General features: G+C 30.7%; 1 protein-coding gene across 2 annotated transcripts; it reads right to left on the bottom strand.

Moving 5' to 3' along the window:
* Positions 1-3,820: 3,820 nt before the first annotated feature.
* LOC126776930 (REPTOR-binding partner) lies at positions 3,821-23,646 on the bottom strand. Of its 2 annotated transcripts, none has more exons than XM_050499798.1 (4): positions 23,477-23,646; positions 8,352-8,487; positions 5,086-5,207; positions 3,821-4,264 (listed from the first exon to the last, which is right to left on the bottom strand). In XM_050499798.1, the coding sequence occupies exons 1-4, from the start codon at positions 23,525-23,527 to the stop codon at positions 4,157-4,159; spliced, it is 417 nt and encodes a 138-aa protein (XP_050355755.1). In that variant the 5' UTR covers positions 23,528-23,646; the 3' UTR covers positions 3,821-4,156. The 2 variants fall into 2 exon arrangements, with proteins under 2 accessions (XP_050355755.1, XP_050355756.1); XM_050499799.1 differs by lacking the exon at positions 23,477-23,646 and adding an exon at positions 13,375-13,393.
* Positions 23,647-23,861: the final 215 nt, after the last annotated feature.

The raw sequence follows: 23,861 nt of genomic DNA, 5'->3' as shown, positions 1-23,861 counted from the left end.
ATACAAGCAACTAGGTGATTGAACAGTGTTCGTTATATTACATTATTACGACGGATTAACATTATAAATATGCATCTTTAAATTTTACGATTAAACCTATGTTATACTAGTCTAATTAATTAAAACTAATGTGAGAGACGCACATCCTCTATATGTACATTGGAAGGGTCAGGTCACATGTTTAACCTCTACCTAATTTTTTTATATAGTTGACCATTTTTTTTTATCCCTCTATAACCTAACTTAACTCCTAATTGAGGTGGATTTCATTTTGGTTGTAGTAGTTATTTTGAGGCCTAATACTTTATTGCATTTTCTTATAGAATATACAAAAAAATGCAATATAATAATAGATAATTTTTTTGAATATTTTTTTTTTTAATTTTATACAAATCGATGTATTAAAAGAACCGCAATTATATCGAATATTTTCAACTTAATGGAAACGAAGTGGATTATCCCACGAAAATAAACTTCCGTATGCTAAAATATTTAATGATTAACAAAATAACGATCACGAAGACGATAATTTAATTCTATTAAAATCATCATAATTATCTTAAATGGTAAACCGAATACTCCTAATTCTGTAACCATATATCATAATGAATTGAAAAATTTAGAATTTTTACATATATTATCCCATGGAAGACAACTTGGATACCATTATAATAATGTTAAATACTTTATAAGTTTTGTTAACATAATCGCTAAATACGGCTTTAAGCTTCTTACGTCTGTTATAAAGATTATTTGTTCGCTTCATAATTCTAAATTAATTATAAAAACTAAATATTTAAAATCATATAATTAATACGAGGCGGATTGCCGACAACAATATAACCAAATCGAAATAAACGAAAAATAAATGTTAATATCACGACTATTATCCACGTAAAACAACGTATTTAACAAACTGTTCACAAAAACGAATACATACTCGTATATTGAAGAAAGTAAATTAAAAACGTTAAACAAAATATGAATGATAATTCTAAAGGGCGTAAGGCTTAAGTAAGAATTAAGAAATATACAACAAATGCATCACAGTCTAAAGTTGAAACTAAAAAGGCATTTTAAATGTAATATTAAATTTTAACAAAATTAAATATGAAACGAAAATATTGCGTTAGTCGTGCTCAAAACAAAACTGGTACACTCACCCAAAAGGAAAAATATGCGCCCGGGTATTACAAACCAAAAAAAAAATCGTGGGTGAGCGGGTGGTACCTCCCCAGTCGGGCCCGCACAAGACCCTACCACCTGGAATAACTGTTATTTTTTTAAATATCAACAAATTTTAATAATACTATTAATAATGTTCTATTTATGAATGATACATAGATAAAATTTATCCTGTCATATATTCGTTTTTGTAAACAGTATTTTGTACTTTAAAATTAACATTAAAAACTAATAATTGAACGAAGGAAGTACAAATCAAAACAATCAACTAAATCTAAAATGCAAATGAATAAATTAAAGTAATAATAATTCTATGTTTAAAAAAACAAAAGCGACTTACAGTAAAATTCGAGCCCGTAAAAAAATTCATCCCCTATTTCTTCACCCGGGTGTACAAAAACAAACAAAAATGAATATTCATAAACGACCGAGTCCTAAGGTAACAAACGAAAAAAAAAAAAAAAAATACAACCGAACTGATAATCTGATCTATTTTTTTAAAGTCGATTAAAAAATGAAATCAAAGCGAAAGTAACTTGTACATCGTTATGGAACAATCTCGACGAAATCACACATTTTTAGATAAATTATAAAGATAAATATATGTTGCCGCTATGAATAAATCAATCCGAATGACATTATTTTTTTTTTACATTTTAAAAGAATATTATTACGGCAACACTTTTAATGCAAACAGGTACTCTTAACTGTTAGAAAACTAACGATAATCTAACGAGGTATCAATTATAATATATACTCGTAATTAGTTTAATATGATTTAATTATTAAAAATAATAAGAATCATTAATATCGAACTGACTTACTTACTAGTTTCAAGTAGTTTAAATTTAAAAATTTAAAAACACTAAATAAAGAACTACACCTAACTGTTAAGAAAACGCGATATGGAGAAAAATAAACATAAAAGACTATTTACCTTGTTAGTAACTTAACATTTGCATCTAAAATAGTTTGACGATAATATTATATGAAATTTATCAAAAAATTTACAAAAAAAAAATACGATATTTTTAATAAAATCAATTGCGAAAATCTTTTTTTTTTGTATTTTTTTTTTATTATTTAATATAAAAATTATATTTACATAAACAAAGTGCCTTTATTATAATATTATATAGTAATATAGACATATGCACCTAGATACTATATTTGCGTTTTACGACCGTAAGTTAAAATGAAATAATAGTTATCCTACATTTTTTTTTTCCTTAAATCTATTTTAAGTACTAAAAAATATGAATTGGTGCGATTTAAAATTCCTAAAACAGAGATACGATTATCGTTAAATATTCAATACAATACTACATTAGAATAAAACTACATCGAACTATTTATTTTGAAATGACTGTATTTTTTAATTAAAATAAATTTTAGTGCAATTTTTTTTTTAAATCACACCAATGCTACTTAACCAAAGGCTATGTTTTATCACTCCGTTGACGAGTATATTTTAAAAGACGAACTATTCAAATAAAAAAAAGACGTAAATAAGGAAGTAGCTTACATTACACATCATACGTACATCACAAACTCACTCATATTTAACATCATACATCAACTACATTTTTCACAGCATTCAAGTTGTAAGCACACGTGGTTTTGCCAGTATCATATTTATAAGTGCACATATTTTTAATCTGTTTGTAATGTCATTGTCATAATTGTTGAGAAGCTTTCATTAGTGATTTTTTTTTAATAAAAATTAACGAACTATACAAATAAAATTATTCAATTTTGTGTTGTAACATCTTTGATCTTTTTATATCTCAAACAAAACTTAAAAAAGTTTTCGACAAATTCAGAGACAAATATAAAATTGATATTTGTAAATAAATAACCATTTTTTGACATTTCAAACAATATCTTTGTTTAAAATATTACATAAAATATTATATAAAATTATACATGTAATTCCATTTACATCCATATTCATGTTTAACAGAAATATAATCAGTTATAATTAAATTATTTAATATTTAAAATCATTTATTATAATGAAGTATACGGTTTCTAATAGAATTAAGTGTCATGGAAGAATTCTCATCTAGAATAAATACGTTTAATTCTACAAAAAAGATCGAAATTACGAATTACGAAATGCGTAAACACTGGAACAGATAATAAAACATATTTAAATTTGAGAATTCTACCAGTGAATCTAGTGTAATATTAAAAATTACACTTTCAATAATATTATCGTTGTTATCGAAACCGTATACAAACTGAATATTTATGTATTTATTTAAAAATAAACAAATTTCCAAGCATTAACCAATTTAAATCTTGGATAATAAAAATTTGTAGACATAAACACTTTAATATTTAATATATTTTATATGTAGAGTGAAAAAAATATAATTGAAATATTTAGGCAGAAGGAAGTTAGATCCAATACGTTAGGTTTTTATAAAAAAAATAATTACAAACATTTTTAAATTCATCTTTAAAACGTACGGTACGAGTTTTAATATTAAATGTCAATTTAAAATGACATAATTTTATATGTAAAAAAAAAAAACAGCTATAAATTTTCTTTTCCTCTAGGGATATTTAAAATTGGTTAAACCAAATATGAACATTGATACCAAAACTATTAATATATAAGTGTATTATACTAAAGCCTTTTTTGTATAACTATGAATACATATATAAAACTACTCGAAATGTATACTACGTATATATGTATAATATATTTATTAAAAATAATGAAATTTTGAATTTCAGTTTTTGTTAAATTTGAAATGGTATAGTTAAAAATATTAATATCTATTTAAATTCATGCAAGAATACCAGCCAACAGTCTTCCATATAACAATAAATTATAAAAAAAGTGATTACTTTAAAAAACAAAATCTTCTATAATGTCCAGATTGTTGAAGAATTTTCATTTTACGTACAAGATACAAATAGAAGAGAAATAGTAAAAGTTACCTCTGAAGGGGCTGTATACTTAAAAAGGCTTGTTTTCCTCTTGTTTAACTACCCCCATTTCCTGAAGCAGCATCTCTATACCGTCCGGCATACGCCCTTGGTCGATTTCGAGATTCCATTTGTAATACTGAAATTATATAAAAAAATACCGTAGACGTAAATAGCTAAAGGAAATTAATATTATATCGCACAGCTCAAAGGCGCGTTTGTACGATAAACGCGAAGAGGCGCGTTTGTACGATCATCGCATTAAAAATCATACTGTTCGTTTGTCTGCCTGATGATGCAAAAACCAGTCGACAGCTTTCGATTAAACTTTGTACGATAACAGTTTATATCCAAGAGATTAATGTAAATAAATCTTAGTAATAATATTTATACTTACTTTTACGAAAAATTATCCTTTACAAGCAAAGGATAATTTTTCGCATTCAAATTACCCACTAGCTCGAAAATGTTCTCGGTAACCATAAAAGAAGCTATAAAGACTTGATGTGCGAGTGGCAATTTTTAATTCAAAAGAATTAACATTTGCAACAATGAAAGTTTTTAAATATTTTCATTTTGAAGTTAATTGAAGAAGAAACGAAATTTAAAAACGCATATTTATTTTCCAGCAAATATTTCAACCACCCATACAAGAACCCGAAGACCGTAGACTAGAAGACTCTTTTCGGCTTCCGATACAGGATTTCTCAAGATAGAAATCAATGCCGAAAACGAGAAAAGTCTTGAATACACTTGTAAAATCTAAAATAATAGAACTAGCTTGTGCTGAAGTGCACTCGCTTCCTTAAATTGGCCAAGGAATTTAAATCACGGAGATAACTAGATCATTACTACCTAATTACTCTCAATTGTGCTACATTATTTTAAATATACGTTAAAGATACTAATGAATACAAATGTTTAAGTAGAATTTTTTTGTATATAAAATCAGTATTTAACCTTATCAAGTTCCTTCCTCAGCGCAAGCACTGATCTCTCGCGATCGGCAACCAACTCTTCCAAATACTGGTAGCGGAGCTTCTTGCGCGCACGACACTCACGCGCCGACTGCCTGCTACGTTCTGAAATTATTGAATTTTTTTTTATTATAGAATAAAAAGACGGACGAGCATATGGGCCACCTGATGGTAAGTGGTCACCAACGCCCAGAGACATTGGCATTGTAAGAAATGTTAACCATCGCTTACATCACCAATGCGCCACCAACCTTGGGAACTAATTAATTACTCTGGCTCACTCACCCTTCAAACCGGAACACAACAATACCAAGTACTGCTGTTATGCGGTAGAATATCTGATGAGTTGGTGGTACCTACCCAGATGAGCTTGCACAAAGCTCTACCACCAGTAATTGATAACTTTTGTTTTTAAAATAAAATAAATAGTATCAACGGTCACTTAAGAGTTTGTCATTTGGACAATTTTGATTTCTGATTGTCAGAATGCGAAGAAGAGTTTTTATAATATTGTATGTATTTAAAAGGAAATTGTTATGTTATTATGCGGGGAAGATCTGTTAGGCCATTGTTTTACAAAAGAGTACTAGTTGTTCTGAAACACATCATAATATAATTTAAGCATATGGTTAAGACACTTTTAAGACACTTTTTTTAACTTCCATGTAACATAAAACAAAAAAAAAATGTTTTTGTCAAATATGTTTCCATGTCAAGAAACTGAGAAATAATACACATCTTAAGATTTGAATAAAAAATTAAATCTTAATTGAGAACTATTAAGATTACATTTTTTAAAAAATCAATATAATATAAGCGCGCAAAACCGAGCGCACCGGTACCGACCGGACCCAGCGACATGACGAAGCTTTGTATCATTGGCGCGCGTCCGTTGAACGTAAATATGTTTTTCAAATGTACTATGACTACCGCAACTTAATCCGGTTTTAATTCGCTAATTAATAAATTTACACCTGCATAAAAAAATATTGTCAATAATTAGCGTAAGCTGTATTATAATAATAATAATAATAATAAAATAACTTTATTCACCAAAAAGAAACAAAGACAATATTAAGGTACAAAACCATAAAATAAAGAGTTAACAATGTTATATTTGATAATTTTGTGAAAGGTCGTAGTCTCAGCTAGGCTGCTTTTCAGTCTACGCCTTGTACATATGCTGCCAAAACAAACGTTACATTCAGTGCAGTAAAAGGTAATAGAAGATAAAATTACTTAAATAATAAACTTATTAATACAATTTCATAGCACGCCCAATAGGCTAAAATAAAATAAAAACATGCAAGCATTACTAAAACAGAAAGGGGGAGAATAATCAAGCATATTATTAATGAAACTTGTAATTACAAGCTTTTATTTAACTTTTATTGCCAGTTAGTATTGCGGTTTATTTAGGTCAAATCTTGAAATACGGATTACGAGCACTTCCTCTTGATTTTAAATTAACATGTTGTTTATACGTACGATTTCAAACGAAAGAACTCATTGTTTAACAGATTTTGTATTAAAGCTTTGACAAAACAGATTTAGTAAGTTGAACGATTTCAGTTGTTGTTTTTGTGTGATATTTCGATAATGATTAAAGATGATCATCTAATCTGAAACAGATGTATCTAATAATCTTGAAACGTATTCTAATATAAGTTTAAAACCTTTTTTTTTTTAATTTAATTACAATTTTTATATGGAACTTTTATATATTTTTCCATATACAAGTTCATCCAAAGTTCCATATAAATATACATAAACAGCACCGATACTTAAACGACTAGTGGGACGTGAAATAGTTAGTACCTACGACCTACTACACTATGACAATAATGTAGGTCACGTGACAAATATAACTTATAACACGAGGCTCTTAACCGAAGTTTACGCGTGCGAACACGGACAAGCACCATTGAATTTACACGTAATTTTTTGCTTATAATTCATTACAAAATGTATATGTGTATAATCTCCAAGCCTTATCCTCTAAAGTAGAGGCTTTAGTCCAGCAGTGTGATATTTACAGGCTTTTAGTCCTGTACAATATAATTCAACGCATATTCTATAAAAAAGCTTTTTAAATAACGAATACAAAAGAAAGTTTCTTGTTAAATTTTTCTTTAGTCATTATTATTTATATTCAAAAATATTTATGGGTTTCCTTCGTTTCGAAATACAATGTAAGGTAAGGCTTCTTATGCTATTGTTGTTACAGTTCAAGTTTCGAAATTGTTTTCAATTGTTATTAATTTCAAAACAAAAAATACCTTTTCGTGAATAGTTACATAAACACAACTTCAGTACAAAATTTGGGGGGGGGGACATTACCCGTGTTAGGTACCCTATGATCTTTTCAGTACCCCTGACAACGTGTATGCAGAAGTTCGCTAATATCACCATAGCCCATATACATTAGCGCTGTACGATATATTAACCATTCCTTACATCACCAATGCGCCACCAACCTTGGAAACTAAGACGTTGTGTCGCTTGTGCCTGTTACACTGGCTCACTCACCCTTCGAACTGGGACGCAACTATGCTAAGTATTGCTGTTTGCCGATAGAATATGTGATAAGTGGGTGGAACCTACCCAGACGGGCTTGCACAAATTGGGATATAGACCCAGGTAGGACAACGTCTGCCAGAATTTGCTAACATAATTTCAAAAAATCTTTAGATATTACAGTCCAGACAGTTGATGCAAACAAAAGTGCACTCTCTATACCCTCAATGCGAAAATACAATAAGACGGCTAACCGTCAAAATCGAAGAGAGACCAGGCGCTGAACTAACAGCTTTACGTGCTACACTGACTCAGGACTGTTACTGAGATTCATTCCAAGGGATTGGGCTCAGTTGGCCATGAGACCAACGAATGGTTATATTATAAATATCAACTGGCTAACCGACCGATAATCCCGACTTCGCCCTAATATAACTCAAGTGTAACCCATGACATGTTTTAAAAAGTAGTTTCCGAGTGTAGAGTTTTTTGGATTATTTTATTGTATGTTAATTTTGTAAATATTTGAAATGGTAATATGTTTTTCTAGATGTCATTACGATGAGCTCACAAATTTTCCAATTTGTCAAGCAGTCCGAACCAAAAATAACCAGTAATATATCCGCAATTAGTCCTTCCTTTAGATAAAACAAAAAGCAATCCAAATACAGCTCGTAAATTCAAATCCTTGAAGTAGTTCTTAGAGCAAGTATTCAATAGATCGACACTCACCCAGTTTAGCCTTCATGTCCTGCTTGTCGAGTTGCGCCTTTCTGCCGGGTCTGCGGCCGCGCTTGCCACTCTCCCTCCTCTCACCCCCCTCCGCACCGGACGCGCCTGTTGACCCGTACACCCCGCCCAGGGATTCCTGTTGAACGATTGTTTTGAACATAACTACGTCGATAAATATCAACCATAAAAAAATATTGAAATAATTATCAAATTGGTTCTGAATGTAATTAATTATTTATATATTATAGCTAGATACTTTTGGTTAGATAAAAAAAAAATTAAAAACGAAGTACGTTTTGAAAATTATAATCAAAAAAATTATGTATTATAGTGCAGTCATTAAAAAGGTGTAACGTGTTAAAATATTGAAGAAAGAATATTCCCTATTCACTAAATGTGTGTTCAGTAAAGTGCGGTAATTATACATTTGGGAAAACAACTTAGGTACATACATTATATACAAAAATATCATATCATGAGAGAAATACAAATATATAAATATCTACATACCATTATTAAAGGAAGGTTAATGAGCAAAACTTGTAACTTTAAACGTAAAAAATTATTTAGGATTCTTCGTCACAATTTTTTTAAACGTATTATGTCAAAACCGTTCAAGTGCGTTCGACGAGCTATTAACAGTTTCGCTTTGACAAACTATAAATAGATTTGTACATTGTTACAAAAGATTGCCAAGCTGTTTTTAATACCATCTTCATATAATTATATATTGAGCATTTGAAATTATAAAATGGACGATGACTTCATTTGATCATATTTTAAAAAAACATAGTCAGTTTAGTGTGACAGACGTGTGTCTAAAAAAAAACTGTAACGGATATATACATTGATATCCTGCCCAATTTTGTATCCAACCCGCATTGAAGCGGAGACCTTTGCCCAACGGTCGGATATTTATAAGCTATTACTTTTATTTAAATGCTTTCACAGTTAGACATTTAAACCTAATTAACGAGCCATATTAAAAATGTTTACAATTTAACTTTGCTAAAAACAGACTGAAATTTATGTAAATGATAGCAATGGGCATTATATTAATGAAGTGAAGAATGCTAATATTATAAACAAATCTGCCAAACATGACAAATTTTATAAAAAAAATATCTTTGGCGAAAATTTAATCGAATTACGAATATTGGACACCTTTTTGGCGCTGGTGACACTACAATTTAGAATTCTAAATTCAAAAGATGCACACTTCAGACAAATCGGTTGGCTGGAAAAGATACAAAATAAATTAGCAAAATTTCCACACGTACTAAAAAGTTTAAATATAAACTTGTAAAATAACTAGACCTCGAAAGCAAACAAATGCGACCAGCTCATCTTAATGTTTCAGAAAATAATCTCCACAACAGAATTTAATGAGTCAGATCGTAACAGACTTGTAAACTTGATAAAGACTAAGCAAACTTTACGAGCTAATAAAACATGCTAGATAAGTAATAGCAAGACGCAGGTCGATGGCACCGATGCATCGGACCTCGTATGCTAAATGACAATCGCTCTGTTAATATTATAAAAGAAAGTTTAAGTAGTAACCAATTGAACTCGTTTTGTTTTGCATTAGAGAAAAGGCAATTACTTTTATATGATTTACAATTTCTTATGCTGCTTACACATACTCGCCAATAATCAACTGGATCTGTGTCCTAAAATCGAAAATGAAGCCAATATTAGGACATATACATAATATGCACCGCACAATATATATATACCCCCTGTTTTCTATTCATAACCAATATTTTTCATATTTTAATGTATTAAGTGATCCAAGGTCGTACGACCTTAGTCATTAGAAAATAATTAATAGTATTAAAAAGAAAAATAAAAATATTTACTACCATTATATAACTAATAGCATGGCTTTGCTGCTCCCTCTGCCTAATACTGTGCTTTAAGGACGCATCTCGTTTGCGCATGATATACTGTCACGCGCAAACGAGATAAGAAGAAGAAACGGGTCGCATATGCGCACAAACACAAACTCTAATTTCAGGGCGGAGTCTAGTACTCGCTCCCCCACCCGATGACGCTGTTAAAGCCAGTAGGGCGAACAACAAATACACATACGCAAACATAGCCGATGCACTAACGGGAGCCGCCAATATAAATTCACTTGATAGGATGTTAAAGAACGCACAACGCGTTGTTTACATTGCACTCGATCTCTCGAGAACAATGTAGGTGGGTCTTCTGAATATAATTGACATATTGGTCACACGTGTAAAATATTAGACAAAACGCTTTAAAATTAATTTGAGTTACATATTAACCGCTTACTTAAAACCGTAATAAAATTTATATTTTTTTTACCGCAAAACAGCAGTACTTGTGTATCGTTGTGTTCCGGTTTGAAGGGTGAGTCTAATTACAGGCACAAAGGACATAACATCTTCCCAAGGTTGGTGGCGCATTGGCGATATAAGCGATGGTTAACATTTCTTTCAATGCCAATGGCTATGGGCGGTGACCACTTACCATACCATCAGGCCCATTTGCTCACCTACCTATTCAATAAAAAAAAAACATAATAAAAATAAACATCCACGTATCGAGTTTGACGTATTTACTTAGCTCTCGGATAAAATATGTTTAGAGGCTATCCTTGGCATGGCATGAACAAGTATTTCGTGACTGGCATGTAATCATCACGTTTCGTTTATTAAAAACCGCAGAGCTATAGAAATTTATTGGTATGACAGCCGTTATAGCAAATATCAACAATACAAAATGTTGCAACTATGCTTTTCTTACAATAAGATAAGGTTTATTTGCACAAGTATTTTTAATAGCAGAATAGCTGTTAAGATGAATCTATAATAAACTTACAGTACAGTAACAGCATGTGAATGTCCCAATGATGGGCTGAGGCCTTCACTCCCTTTTTGAGGAGAAGGTTTGGAGCTTATTCCACCACGCTGCTCCAATGCGGGTTGGTGGAATACACATGTGGCAGAATTTCAGTGAAATTCGACACATGAAGGTTTCCTCACGATGCTTTTCTTCACCGTCAAGCACGAGATGAATTATAATAACAAATTAAGTACATGAAAATTCAGTGGTGCTAGCCCGGGTTTGAACCAACGATCATCGGTTAAGATTCACGCGTTCTTAACACTGGGCCATCTCGGCTTTTAAACTTAAATACCTAAATTGACCCATTTCACAACTTGCACATGTCATTTTTCATGATATGTTTAATAACAATATATATAATAAATAACAAATACTAAAAAATAAATTATACAAAATGCAAATACAATAGGTCATAGACTTAGAACTACAATTCTTCTAGACTTTATAACAGTATTGTAATGCTGAATACAGTTCTTAATTACTTAGGGTGCCTAATCTATTAAAAGTCAGGACTTCATTGTTGATGATGTATTTTTATTCGATTTAGGCCGCGATGCATAATCACAAGGGTTCTCTGCGCAGGACATAATATTGCAAAAATGTGTGCACAAGCTGTCCTATTATCTTACTCTAATTATCCGATGAGACGAAAACTCGACAATATCGGAAAGAGTTCAAGAGCAGGACTAAACGGCTTATCATGCTTTCCGAAGCACGGGAGTTTTAACATATCTAACTTCCAAACCGCAGTCTGCTAAAGAGTAATTCTCGACCGAAAAATCCAATAACTTTTTATTGGCACCCTCTGAGATTTGAACCAGATATACAGTCATATAAGTAAGCTATTAAACCAATGATTTTAAACCGCATGATCACGCAGTCATCACAATAGGTTACTTCTAGAAGTGGACATTTGAGATAAGTCAGGATAGATAATGCCACGTATTACGCACTCTGTCAACCGTGAAATTTAAGTAGTAATATCAGCGTTACTATTAAAAAAACCTGCATTAAACATACGTTTACTGGAAACCAAGGTAAAACATAAAGGTTACAGTAATCAATCTACATGTACCCAGATCCACTCCAATGACGCACACATATGCGCTTATATGTTGTACTTTTTTTTTAAACTGCGTAGTCACTGATTGAATGAAATACATTAATCTAGATAAATATGTATTTATAAATGTAATAAATTGCACAATGATTATTTGTAAAATTCTCGTTATTGCCAAAAAAATGCGTTTCGACTAGTGAATTTGAAAATTAATTTCAATAACAGATTTTAAAAACAAAAAATATTTTTGTCTTTTTTTTGTATGGAAAACGCCAAAGTACAAATACATATAGAGCCATAGCTAGATGTATATCTTTCAATGGCATCGCGTGAAAGTATCAATGACGACACGTTTTAGACATTGAACATAAATAATAACTGCGTAGATTCATTTAGAAGAAGTAATACTTCATATAAGCCATGAATGAATGAGATCAAGTTTCCATTTACAAATTTTTCTTTAAAAGATTTTGAATCGAATTAAAAAAAAGAAAACAAATATAATATTACTATTCAATCTTCGCGAACGTAATTTCGAATTTAAAACGATAAATACGTTTCAAAATAATTATAAAATTATAATTATGATTAGCAACAAACCAAATAGTGTTGTGTTCAATTTTAAATGGCAAATATTCTTTAGCAATTGTCAGGTACTAGTTTTTGTCCACCGCTTCGCCCGCATGTGGGAGAAGGGAGGTTTTAGGTACTCTCCTTTTCAATAGTGCTCACGACGTCCATGCAAAAATTCATAATGATCGGCTGTGATGAAGACGTGATTTAAACACACTTTCGCATTTATTTACTAAGTAATTTGATATTTAATAAATAACACACATACCCTGTCTCAAAATGCACAATCGCTTTACATATATAAATAAAACGCAAAAGCTTTGCAATATACATTATCAAATCAATGTAATACAAAATTTCACGAGAAATAAAAACCACTACCACGGAACAACAAAAAAAAATTTGAAAAAAATAGACGTTCAATGTAATGGTCCAGGCAAATTCGTCAAAAGTCTAAGTGTTCCAATGGAGAAAATCAAAAATGTATTAAGAATTAAAGTACAGACTCACCATAAATTAGATTCGACTAACGGTCGTGCGACGCATTAAATCATAAAGGTACTGCGTTCGAACGATGGAACCTTCGAGCGCAATTGCAAGTGAGTTATTGATTTTAGGAAACTAGGGCGGGGCTCCAGACAAAAAAAAATGCACAGATGCAAGAGCCCGATGAACTATCATTTACTGGAAACACCGGCGCGCGCAGGTCTATTTTGTACCTAGGTATCCTGGGTCAAGTACTGTCGTCATCACATGCGTTACATCATATTTTATGATACATTTAAATTTTTTAAATCTTTCAGTTAAATTTGATTAAGTATGTTAAGTTTTTCCATTGTAAGAGTTAATATTTATACAATAAATATATTAAATATATAAGTTTCGCATTTCATTTTAATTATTACACACGTTCCTACCTATGTACGCATCCGGTAAAATTGTAATTGCACTTATCATAAAAATATATACGTTGTTGCGATATGTAATTATTTTAATAACGAATGTACTTTTATTGAGCGGATCGGGCATGTAGTGCGCAATTCCAATAACACACCATGAATAAAGAAAATATGTTAGTGCATTAGTATTTTCAGCATAGTATTACGATTAACTGAAAATTTATGAATCACTGGCGACCACGCGTTGGTCTTTGGTTAGTTTATTTTTATTTTATAGTGACATTATAATATTTACCGGAGATACAATACTTCATATTATATTTGTTTTTTTTTTTTATATTTATATACAAATACATTTATATCAAGTAATTCGTACGGTTCTCTAACGCTTTCGAAAGATATTTATGAGTTTGATTCTTTTTTTTAACTTTTCCTATATTTTGCATTTTGCATTTTACACACTTATATACTAGTTATAAACATAAACATTATAAATATATGCGCAGGAAAAAACCTAACAAAGTTGTAAAGATAACTTATTGATAGCCGTGGATATTTCACAATAGTCTGTCTGGTCAGTGATAATATTGTTATTAAAATTGCATACAACAATGTTGCTCATAATAAACATTTCAACAAGTACGCAGTTCGTTGTTTCTCAGTTAGCAACAAAAGGCCGGCGATACCAACCAAACTGCGTCGTTAGCTCGCGTCAACCGACGATTTTATGCGGCGTAGTAACTGTCAATGCATAACCTAAAATATACAATAATCGACTATATTTTAAGCTGTATACACGATACCTTATAATACCGGTCGTATCAAATCACTATTATAAAGACTTTTTCACATAGGAATCTTATAAGAAATCGAATATAACTTACTATTTGTCGGAATAACCGGGCGCCGTGACCGCTTCTGAGACTGCCTCAACACACACTGACGGAACGCTACGTAGAGCGAGCGACCGCGCGCATTTAAATTAAATTCTTTTTTTTTTTTTTTTAACTTTTGGAGTGATGGCGTAGCGAAACGCAGTTTTACAATGCATGCAGTACACGAATGGTTTAAACTTCAAATGTGAGAACGCACAACGAGAACAAGTGTGGTGTCGCAACAGCGTATTGTACTCCTCCCCACCTTGAGTTAATGTGACCTTATCGTTTGGCTGCACTCAGTAACGGCTATTGCATTTTAGAAGTACGATTATGTATGGCAATTGGGGAATTTACGATTTATTCAAAAATATTAAAACACTCGTTTTTGAGTTTACTTAATTGCTACACTAAATTTAATAAATAATATTAATATGAATGACAAATATCAATATCTTGGGACCCTTCCTTGTTCGTACACACACGGAGTTAAACTAAATTTTTAATCACCCCTTACTGTACAGCCAATAAAATCATAGAATCATTTAATCTATGTATTTAAAAATAACGATATCATCATTCATACAACAAATTACTATCCCAAAACAAGATACGACTATTATTTAATAATAATATAATAATAATAATAATAATAAATTTATTTATTCTCTCCCATAGACAATAATGTTTACATTTTTTTTATAATATATATAAATACAGTTATATGTGGGAGACAGGAGCCCAAACTAGGTTGCCCTGTGCTAAGGGTCTCCCCCTATTGAGTAAGGAACTATTTGTTTTTGATATATTTATTAGGATTTAATGGTTATATATATTTTAGTTTAATTTTATATAAGTGAGTAATTTACCTAAATATTATTCTTCATATTTATATTCTATATAAGTCTATTATTGAACCACCTACCTGCCTTCTATTTAAAGGTCTCCCTATCGATTTGTCTGGAAGAAATTTCTATTTAGCCATAAGACCGCTCCTTCTACTAAAATATTGTTATTAAATTTTTTTTTATAGAATACTTTTTGTTTCTAACTAATAGCAACAAAGATTAATAAGTTCGGAGCATTTTTCTGCAATATTATCTTATGGTGTACAATATGATATCAATAAAAAAAAAACTTGGTAAGTGGTCACCGCCGCTTACAGACATGTAAGAAATATTAACCATTCCTTACATCGCCAATGCGCCTCCAACCTTAGGAACTAAGATGTTACGTTCTTTGTGCCTGTAATTATACTGGCTCACTCACCCGGTGTGGCGTTCAAACCGGAACACAACAATACAGTAGTATTGTACAGTTACAGTTTAGCGACAGAAGATATGATGAGTAGTTATCTACCCAGACGGGATTGCACAAAGCCCCAAGTAAAGTTATTTTCTTCTCTCGCTTTCTTGTTTTTTTTTTACATGTATTGTCAAAATTTTACAATACATATATAAAGAGTTACTTAATTCAATTACCCATTACTAATAATGTCGGCTCCGTTATTATTGTTTATTCTACAAAAACGTGTTACGATCAAATAAATCTATTTTGTCAGTGATAATAATGTTTAGCGTCACAGGTCGAGCAATATGCGTTTAATAAAGTCACCGACTTTCGACACATCTGCATCTGTATGCCGTGTTTGGACATGCTCAAAACTGGCATGCTTTTTATTCTAAAGCAGAAACAAAACAAACCTGTTTGGATGACTTCCCAGAGCGGAATTCCTTCCTTTAATTTTTTTATCAAAATTTACCTTTAATATTGAAGCTATCGTATCAATTCATATTGATTTCAATTAAACTATATAAATATTACTAAACTCTTAAACAAAAATATTCTTTAAGAAGCATTCTCGGAAATAGACACCGAAATTTAACTGCAAGTATGCTTTAGCACAAGCTTAAATTGTTTTATTTTTATTTTATTAAATAGGAAGCCAACGCTGTATACAATTTTGTTTCTTATTCTAGAGTAAATAACTTAAACTTAACTTAAATATAAAAAATACATACCTTACTTATAGGCTAACTTAACATGCATAGAAAAAAAAGATAATACATTCTTTGAAAGTAAACTTAAAAAAAGCTAAATTACGTTAGCAAAAAAAAAGGAACTATTTCTAAAGACAAAACATGCAAAAGTATAACAAAAATAAGAATAAAACGTTATTATAAGAACGGCTAATTAAATTAATTATTGTAAATAAACAAATTTATGAACTTACTATGACATACATATAATGAGGTTAAAATGACTGTTGTCTTGGTAGAAATCATGCTCAAATGTACTGATTGTGATTTGTTCTGAGCATATTAACTTCCCATTTTAAAAACCTTAGCGACAATATTCATATACTCTTAAAGCTGACTGTTACTATAGAAAACTTTTATTCATATTTTATAAAAATATTATCAAATGTTCATTATGATATCTACATTTGGTCCCAAATTTCTCGAAATGCTGACTTAAAAATACTAAACGTTCTAGTAAAAAATTGTATTTCTAACAATCTTGTATAAGCAAGTAAACAAGTAAACACAAATCTAATCTAATTATATACCTACTGAATAATAATAACATATATTACATAGAATGTTTCACAACAATACAAATGGCTCGTGCGCGGAATGCCAGAAGGGAGTAACTATGACAATATCCTCAGTATCCTAGTAACAGCTAGAGGGAGATGAAAGGAAAAACACAATGCGCTCACTGCAAATAAACGGGTTAGGGCTTACGAATGATAATTACGAAAGGTGAAGTATAGCAATTAATTTGTTTCCACTTTTGTTGTTGTTTGTTTCAATTTTAACGGTTTCTCTTTTTATTTTATTGTTTAATTCAAATAAACTTTTCTTATTGTTTCTTTTTTGTTTTAAATAACAATTAAGTCCTGACGTCAAAATTACAATAATCCTTACTGCTATAATATATAAATTATATTAATTCCACTTCTAGTTTAGAAATGAGTATGCTATTGACAGTGGTGATGGGACTCTGTTGACACTATAATTTCGTGACCATTGGTTAAGAGTTTATATTTCATACCTAATTTAATACCGACAGATCAACCTCTGAATGTATAAAAAACTTTTCATTTTTTTTAGCATCAGTAGTGCTTCCCCATCCCATCTATGAAACTTATGCTAAGATGCAGATATCCCAACGCCCGGAGCTTAAAAGATAGGGCGTAACCCTGGGGCCGTAGATGCGTGAGGTAGAGGCCTCGCGTGTCCTATTTCAGACGGCTCTGAGGAGGACGGAAGCCGGAATGGCCGCACGCTGACGTACGCACTAGGGAGGAGTGGGGGCGATTACCTTCGCCCCCTGAGGAGAGCTCCGCCGAGCTACGGGCGGAGCACAGCACGGGAGAGACCGCGGATGCGTTATGTCAACACGATCCCGCAGTCTCTCCGATCCGTGCCGAGGACGGCCATCGAAGTGGTTTTAATGGGTAAGAATCCCGCATAACCCAGTTACCCCCCCTCCCCACGGGAGCTGGGTACGTTTCTGAAGGTTTCCACTGCGTGCAAAAAAAACAAAAAAAAAAGATGCAGATATATCTCAGTCTGTCAGGATCGAACTTACGAATTCCGCCTCTCTAGTTCTTTTATAGCCCCATGCTGGGTAAAAACCTTGTCATCTAAGCTAAACTAAAAAATAACACATAAAAATCTTAACTGCGCTGGCCCGAGTAGATCGATATAATATTTAATTAAAATATACTTATTTCATATATAGAACTATTTCTACAAAAGCTCATATGAGTTCGAGCTATCAACAATTTATCTTTTCAAAGAGTATTCCAATTACAATCAAGGTTCTCTAACAATTATTTAATTCGTAATATGTACAATATTTTTAAAGTAAGAAAAAATATTGTACATATTATGAATTAAATAATTGAAAAAATATAATTGGGACTTGCATATAAATAGTTTTCTATTTAACAAAAACTAAGTAAAAAAGACACCAAAAAATAAGTCGCATATCGTCAAACAGTTATGCGTAGTAAATTATGTTAAAACACATATTGCGCAGATGCGAGGTCATACCTGAAAGCCAATAAGATATTTTCAAGATACAAAAAACCTACATTGTTCGTTTTAAAATTCATCGTTCAAAATATTTCCTTCGTCGTTGACATGTTTATTTGCAATTGAAATATTACGATTCATGGCAATGGCAAAAAATTTACATCTCTGAATATTTCATATAAATGGTAACATTGTTGTGAGCAAATGTATAGTTATACTAATATTATAAAGCTGTTAGTTTGTATGTTTGAACACTTTGATCTCAGTAAATAATTGAAATAATATTTTGCGCTAGTAAGCGCAGTTATTGCGGGTGGTAGGTACGAGATAATTCAGTAGTTAAAACGTGTAAATCGTATCTGTAAACTCGGGCAGGCAACACTGAATTTTCATATGCTTAATTTGTGTTACTAATTCGTCAAAACATCGTGAAGAAACCATTGAAGCAGCATGGTGGAATGAGCTTCAAGCCTTCTCCTCGAAAAAACAGAGTAAGCCCATGCAATGTGACATTCACAGTTTAATACTTTAAACTATATAACTTTACGCTACGATCCAATTGAAAAGTAACCCAGAAACGTCAATAATTCTGACAAACTGTGTCGGTATGATGTCAGTTTCAGTACTCGATGCCTTACAAAGTGTAAACGATGAAATATTCATAGTTTTGGCAACCACGCTTCATATATGTGCATTTGGGACTACATCAGATGATCAATCACCAACATTCTAGAAATAACAACTACAAAAGCTGGATACTTATGTAATAAAAATATGAGTATTCTTATATACTGGGTTAAATAAAGTAAAGCTATATTTTACAGCTTCTAATTTTATAGAAAGCTCAAGTCCACTCAGGTATTGGAGCTATCGACGGGACAACTCTGACATCAAACATCAGATTACAACTCAACTAGATTAAACGCAGAGCTGAGTACTAAGCGTATTGCAGGATACCATCCACATTTGTTGAAAATCCGATCAATACAAAGCGCTTCGCCAACAACTTCTTCATGTTCAGAAGTTGTGAAATTATATGCCAGCAAGTGGGCTGACTTGTCTATTTCCGAGTCCTAACAATACGTTTACCTTTAAGACTGGAGCGAATCGTCATGTAATAGGTTTGCTCGCTCTAATATAGATATGCCTTAACTCCCTGGACAAGATGAGAACTTCGTTTTAGAATAAAAAAATATTAAAAGATTATGCTACACTTTTTTAAATAATTTATTAAAATATTTCCAAGTGCTTTTAAAAAAAAAAGGAAAATATAAAAATTTTGTTAAAATATAGTTTTATAAATTTAGCACCGTTTATTGTTGCATTTAAATTTCCTTTATTTATTATTAAAACCATTATTTTGACTACCATAAACAAACATGTCCATTAAACGTACGTCTCCAAAGAGCAACAAAGATTATAACTACGTCACTGAAGTACCTTAGTTAATATTTATAGCATTAACAAGGGGCAAAGGTTAATCTATTATCTCGAATGCTACAACTTCTTGACAAATAAGTGATTCAAAATAGAGTGATCTCGTTTAGGCTACCAACACAAAAATACAATAGGAATGGAAGAAACGTCGTAATGTCGCGCACATGATCTCGAAATGTAATCAGCTCGATTTCTAAACGAGGTACTCGAGAAATGTATGAAAAACTTAAGACCCATTTACACTTGTAACTTTGAATGTTCGTCATGGAGGAATCATTATAGTTTGTATTTGGCTTAGATATATATGATGTTTTTTTAACTATCGACTATTTCACCTAACGGCGCGTGCTATTCATGCAATATTATGAACCGACAAGACATCAGACAGATGCAAATGCATCAGCGCTAAAAGTTTCAAAAAGTAAACTACATAAATAGAAATCATGTAAAAAATATACTCTGGATTAGTTCAATCTACGTGATTAATTTTGAAAAGTAATAAATTACATACATTGTAAATGCCGCTTATTAAAAAATATGTAATAATAAGAATAGTAGAAAAAGCATTCTATTTCCGGTAGAGATTTTGTGAAGGCTCTTCTAGAAAGCCCGCCCACTCATTACTTATTCTATTAATATTATTCTGCCAAATATGAATACTTTGTATTACTACGTTCCGTTTGACAGTGAGTCAATATAATGAACGGCAAAGATCTTAGACCCTATGATCGTACACGTGTCATTGATAGTTAAAAAAATAATAAACACTTCTAATATTATTCTAATTTCTAAAGGAATTCTGAGACCACTTTTTATGAAGACAACTTGAACATTTGCTTGTTAATTTTAATATCTTTAATTAAATAAAAAAATTCACATTTAGATGAACTCCGAAAGTAATACGTTAATTAAAGTAAGCTTGTATTTGTTACATGAAAAAACTCGATCCATATAAACATGTATGTAGCACATACCAGCACAGGCAAAAATCTTATACCATACACTATCTATGTAAGTCAAACATAAGAGTTGTGTATGCGGAGTGCGCACATACATGGACTAGCATCGGCGGTCATACTCGGTGAGAATGTTTGTCTGTACCAGTACATGATTGTAGTATTTGAGTGAGTCAGACATCAGCACTATGAATAATGAAAATCAAATTAAATTAAAGCGATATAAGATTCTCTTCAATTTGATTGATCGCAAATACGTATATGAATGTCAGCCAGATGCCTACCAGTATATATGAACACTAATGTCAGTGTTGCCACGCTACGTACTAGACACACTCCTTGCTAATAAACACTTCTTTTCCCAATAAAGGTGACGTCGATTTTAAAGAAAAATAGAGGCACCAGGCGATTAGATCTAGAGAAAATTTCTATATAAATTTATCATGTGTCAAAATTATAAGAATCCATTCATCCATCCCAACGAATAAGAGGTAAAAACAACCAACTTTGCTTGTATAGTAGAGTTTTGTTTTCAATAAATTACCAAAACAAGGAAAATAAAAGATAGATATCCATAGATCAGACTTTTTTTTTTAATTTTTAAGTTTTTATAAATAATAAGTGTTTTCATAAATAATCAACAATTTCTAAATCTATTATAATTCTCTTTAATCAAAGACCATTAGGAAAAAGTTATAAAAGATCCCAAAAAGATTTTAATTATGTTAAAAATTACACTTACCCTTAAGTTCTACCCTTCCCTTACAAATTAAGTCGCTTTGTTAATTCGATAACTGTCAGAAGGTTGATATTATTATATGGACATAAATTTTAAACTCATTAATATGAATCAGATAACTTTAATAATATAAAACAACTATGTAGAGTAAGATAATACTTCTCGCTAATACCATTTAGTCGAAAGATATTTTTGCTATTGTAATAATTAATTATTTTTTAAATTAAAAAAAAAAAACTTAGATTCAATAAGCTCATCATTTTATAAGTATAAATAAACATATTAAAATATCAATTAAATACTTACAATATCAGCAAACAAACTCAATATTTATTCCAATACTATTATATTATAGCAGAAAGGTTATTTTACCTCTTTTTAAAAATAAATACACATAAATATTGAATATTAAAAAAAAAATTACTAAATGCTAAAAGAAGTACTAATATATCTACAGAGACATCTAGTGTGAACAAGATAAATTATTTCCTTTAACAAAACAAACCAAAAACGCCATCTATGTTTAAATTGGTAATTTTAATACTAGCGAAATATAGGGAACAAAAAATTTAGAAAAAATATTAAAATACTTATGTAAATACCTACTTTGAATGATAACGGCTATCAAAAAAAAAATTTTTGCATTATTAATAATAATCAGAACATTGAAAAAAGAACATTTAAAATTTCTTAACAACTGTATTTCTTCAATTTAGTATGATTGATTCTATACATATCTCAAATCATACCGAATCAAAGTCTTAGCCACTGAAAAACAGGAACATGTACAATTTAAAAAAAAAAGAAAAACTATCAATATTGTATAATATTTGTATATCTTTGCAGTATTCTTATATTGTATACTCATCTAAATATACATGTTTTATTTTTTATCCATATATCTATTTATCATGGTATAACTTGTAGACACATACCGTCACAAGACTGTTTCCTCTCACCTAAGGTTACCTATCTTCTGGGCATATCATATTCTCAGTTACTCATCTCTAGGACATGTCATTACTCGCCCAATCAATTTTATTGCTCTTCCTTTTTCTATTCATCTACATTCATACTAAACACATGTACCATGGTGTACTAGTGTGTAGTTTATTGGTTATATTAAAAAAACAATTTAGTAACAGGACTCATAAAAATATTGTTTCATTGCAGTGAAAAGTACTAAGCATATTGTAAAATGTATTATGAATTTCTATTGATAATTAAAACGGAAGAAATATTTATTTCATTGTGTTGATATAAGCTGATAAAAATATATTTTGCATTGATAAAATTGGTTGAAAAATGATTGTGTTATCATTTTAAATATTAGAATATCAAAACTTATAATCAATTTGTAAAAATACCTGAGTAATCATTTTTAATAACGTTGATGAAAATCTTAAATCTTATTGTGCAATACTACTAAACAGAATAATTACAGAAATGTCGGACGGAAATATGATTGAACAAGGAAATGGTGTCAAAACCACATGAATAAGGAGTTGATTTCGATAACGTAATATTTGATAACGTGTACATTAAGTCACGTTACGCATTCAATTATTTTAATCTTTAATATAATTTTGGTTAAAAATATACAATAATAAACACATTTACAAAACTCTAAACAACATTGACAAAGGAAATTCGAACTTACATTGTGTGATTCCTCTTCTAAAACAGCCATGGTTTCAAAATCAATATTCATCGTATTATATGTATAACTTAAACTTGTTGACCCGAAAACAAAACTTCTAAGAATACTAAATAAATAAGAAAACAGAAAATATATCAAAATATTAACATCCAACAAATGTATTGTTTACAAACTGGCAAGGTCATTTGACATATTTTGGTAACATACGTCATATGACGTCATAATGTTATTATTCTTATACGGTTTAATTATTAGTGCTTAAATGTATTTAAAAAACAAAATTTTAACAATATACAAGATATATATAAAAACTAAAACGCTTTATAAAATGACTTTTTATATAAATATTTTACATGTTTACATGTCGCTTGTGTTTTTTAACTTC

The sequence above is a fragment of the Nymphalis io genome, chromosome 21 (genome assembly GCF_905147045.1).
Source record: "Nymphalis io chromosome 21, ilAglIoxx1.1, whole genome shotgun sequence".
In the NCBI taxonomy this organism is placed as follows: Eukaryota; Metazoa; Arthropoda; class Insecta; order Lepidoptera; family Nymphalidae; genus Nymphalis; species Nymphalis io.
The sequence above is the reverse complement of the archived record's forward strand: the minus strand, read 5'-3'. Positions and strand labels throughout refer to the sequence as shown.

Bases quoted from the DNA above. Each gene is read 5' to 3' on its own strand.
- LOC126776930 (XM_050499798.1), bottom strand. From the start codon at position 23,527: ATGAATATTGATTTTGAAACCATGGCTGTTTTAGAAGAGGAATCACAC. The intron at 8,488-23,476 runs GTAAGTTCGAAT...ATCGTTCAACAG, and splicing joins TAGAAGAGGAATCACACAAT to GAATCCCTGGGCGGGGTGTA. The intron at 5,208-8,351 runs GTGAGTGTCGAT...CAATAATTTCAG, and splicing joins GGACATGAAGGCTAAACTGG to AACGTAGCAGGCAGTCGGCG.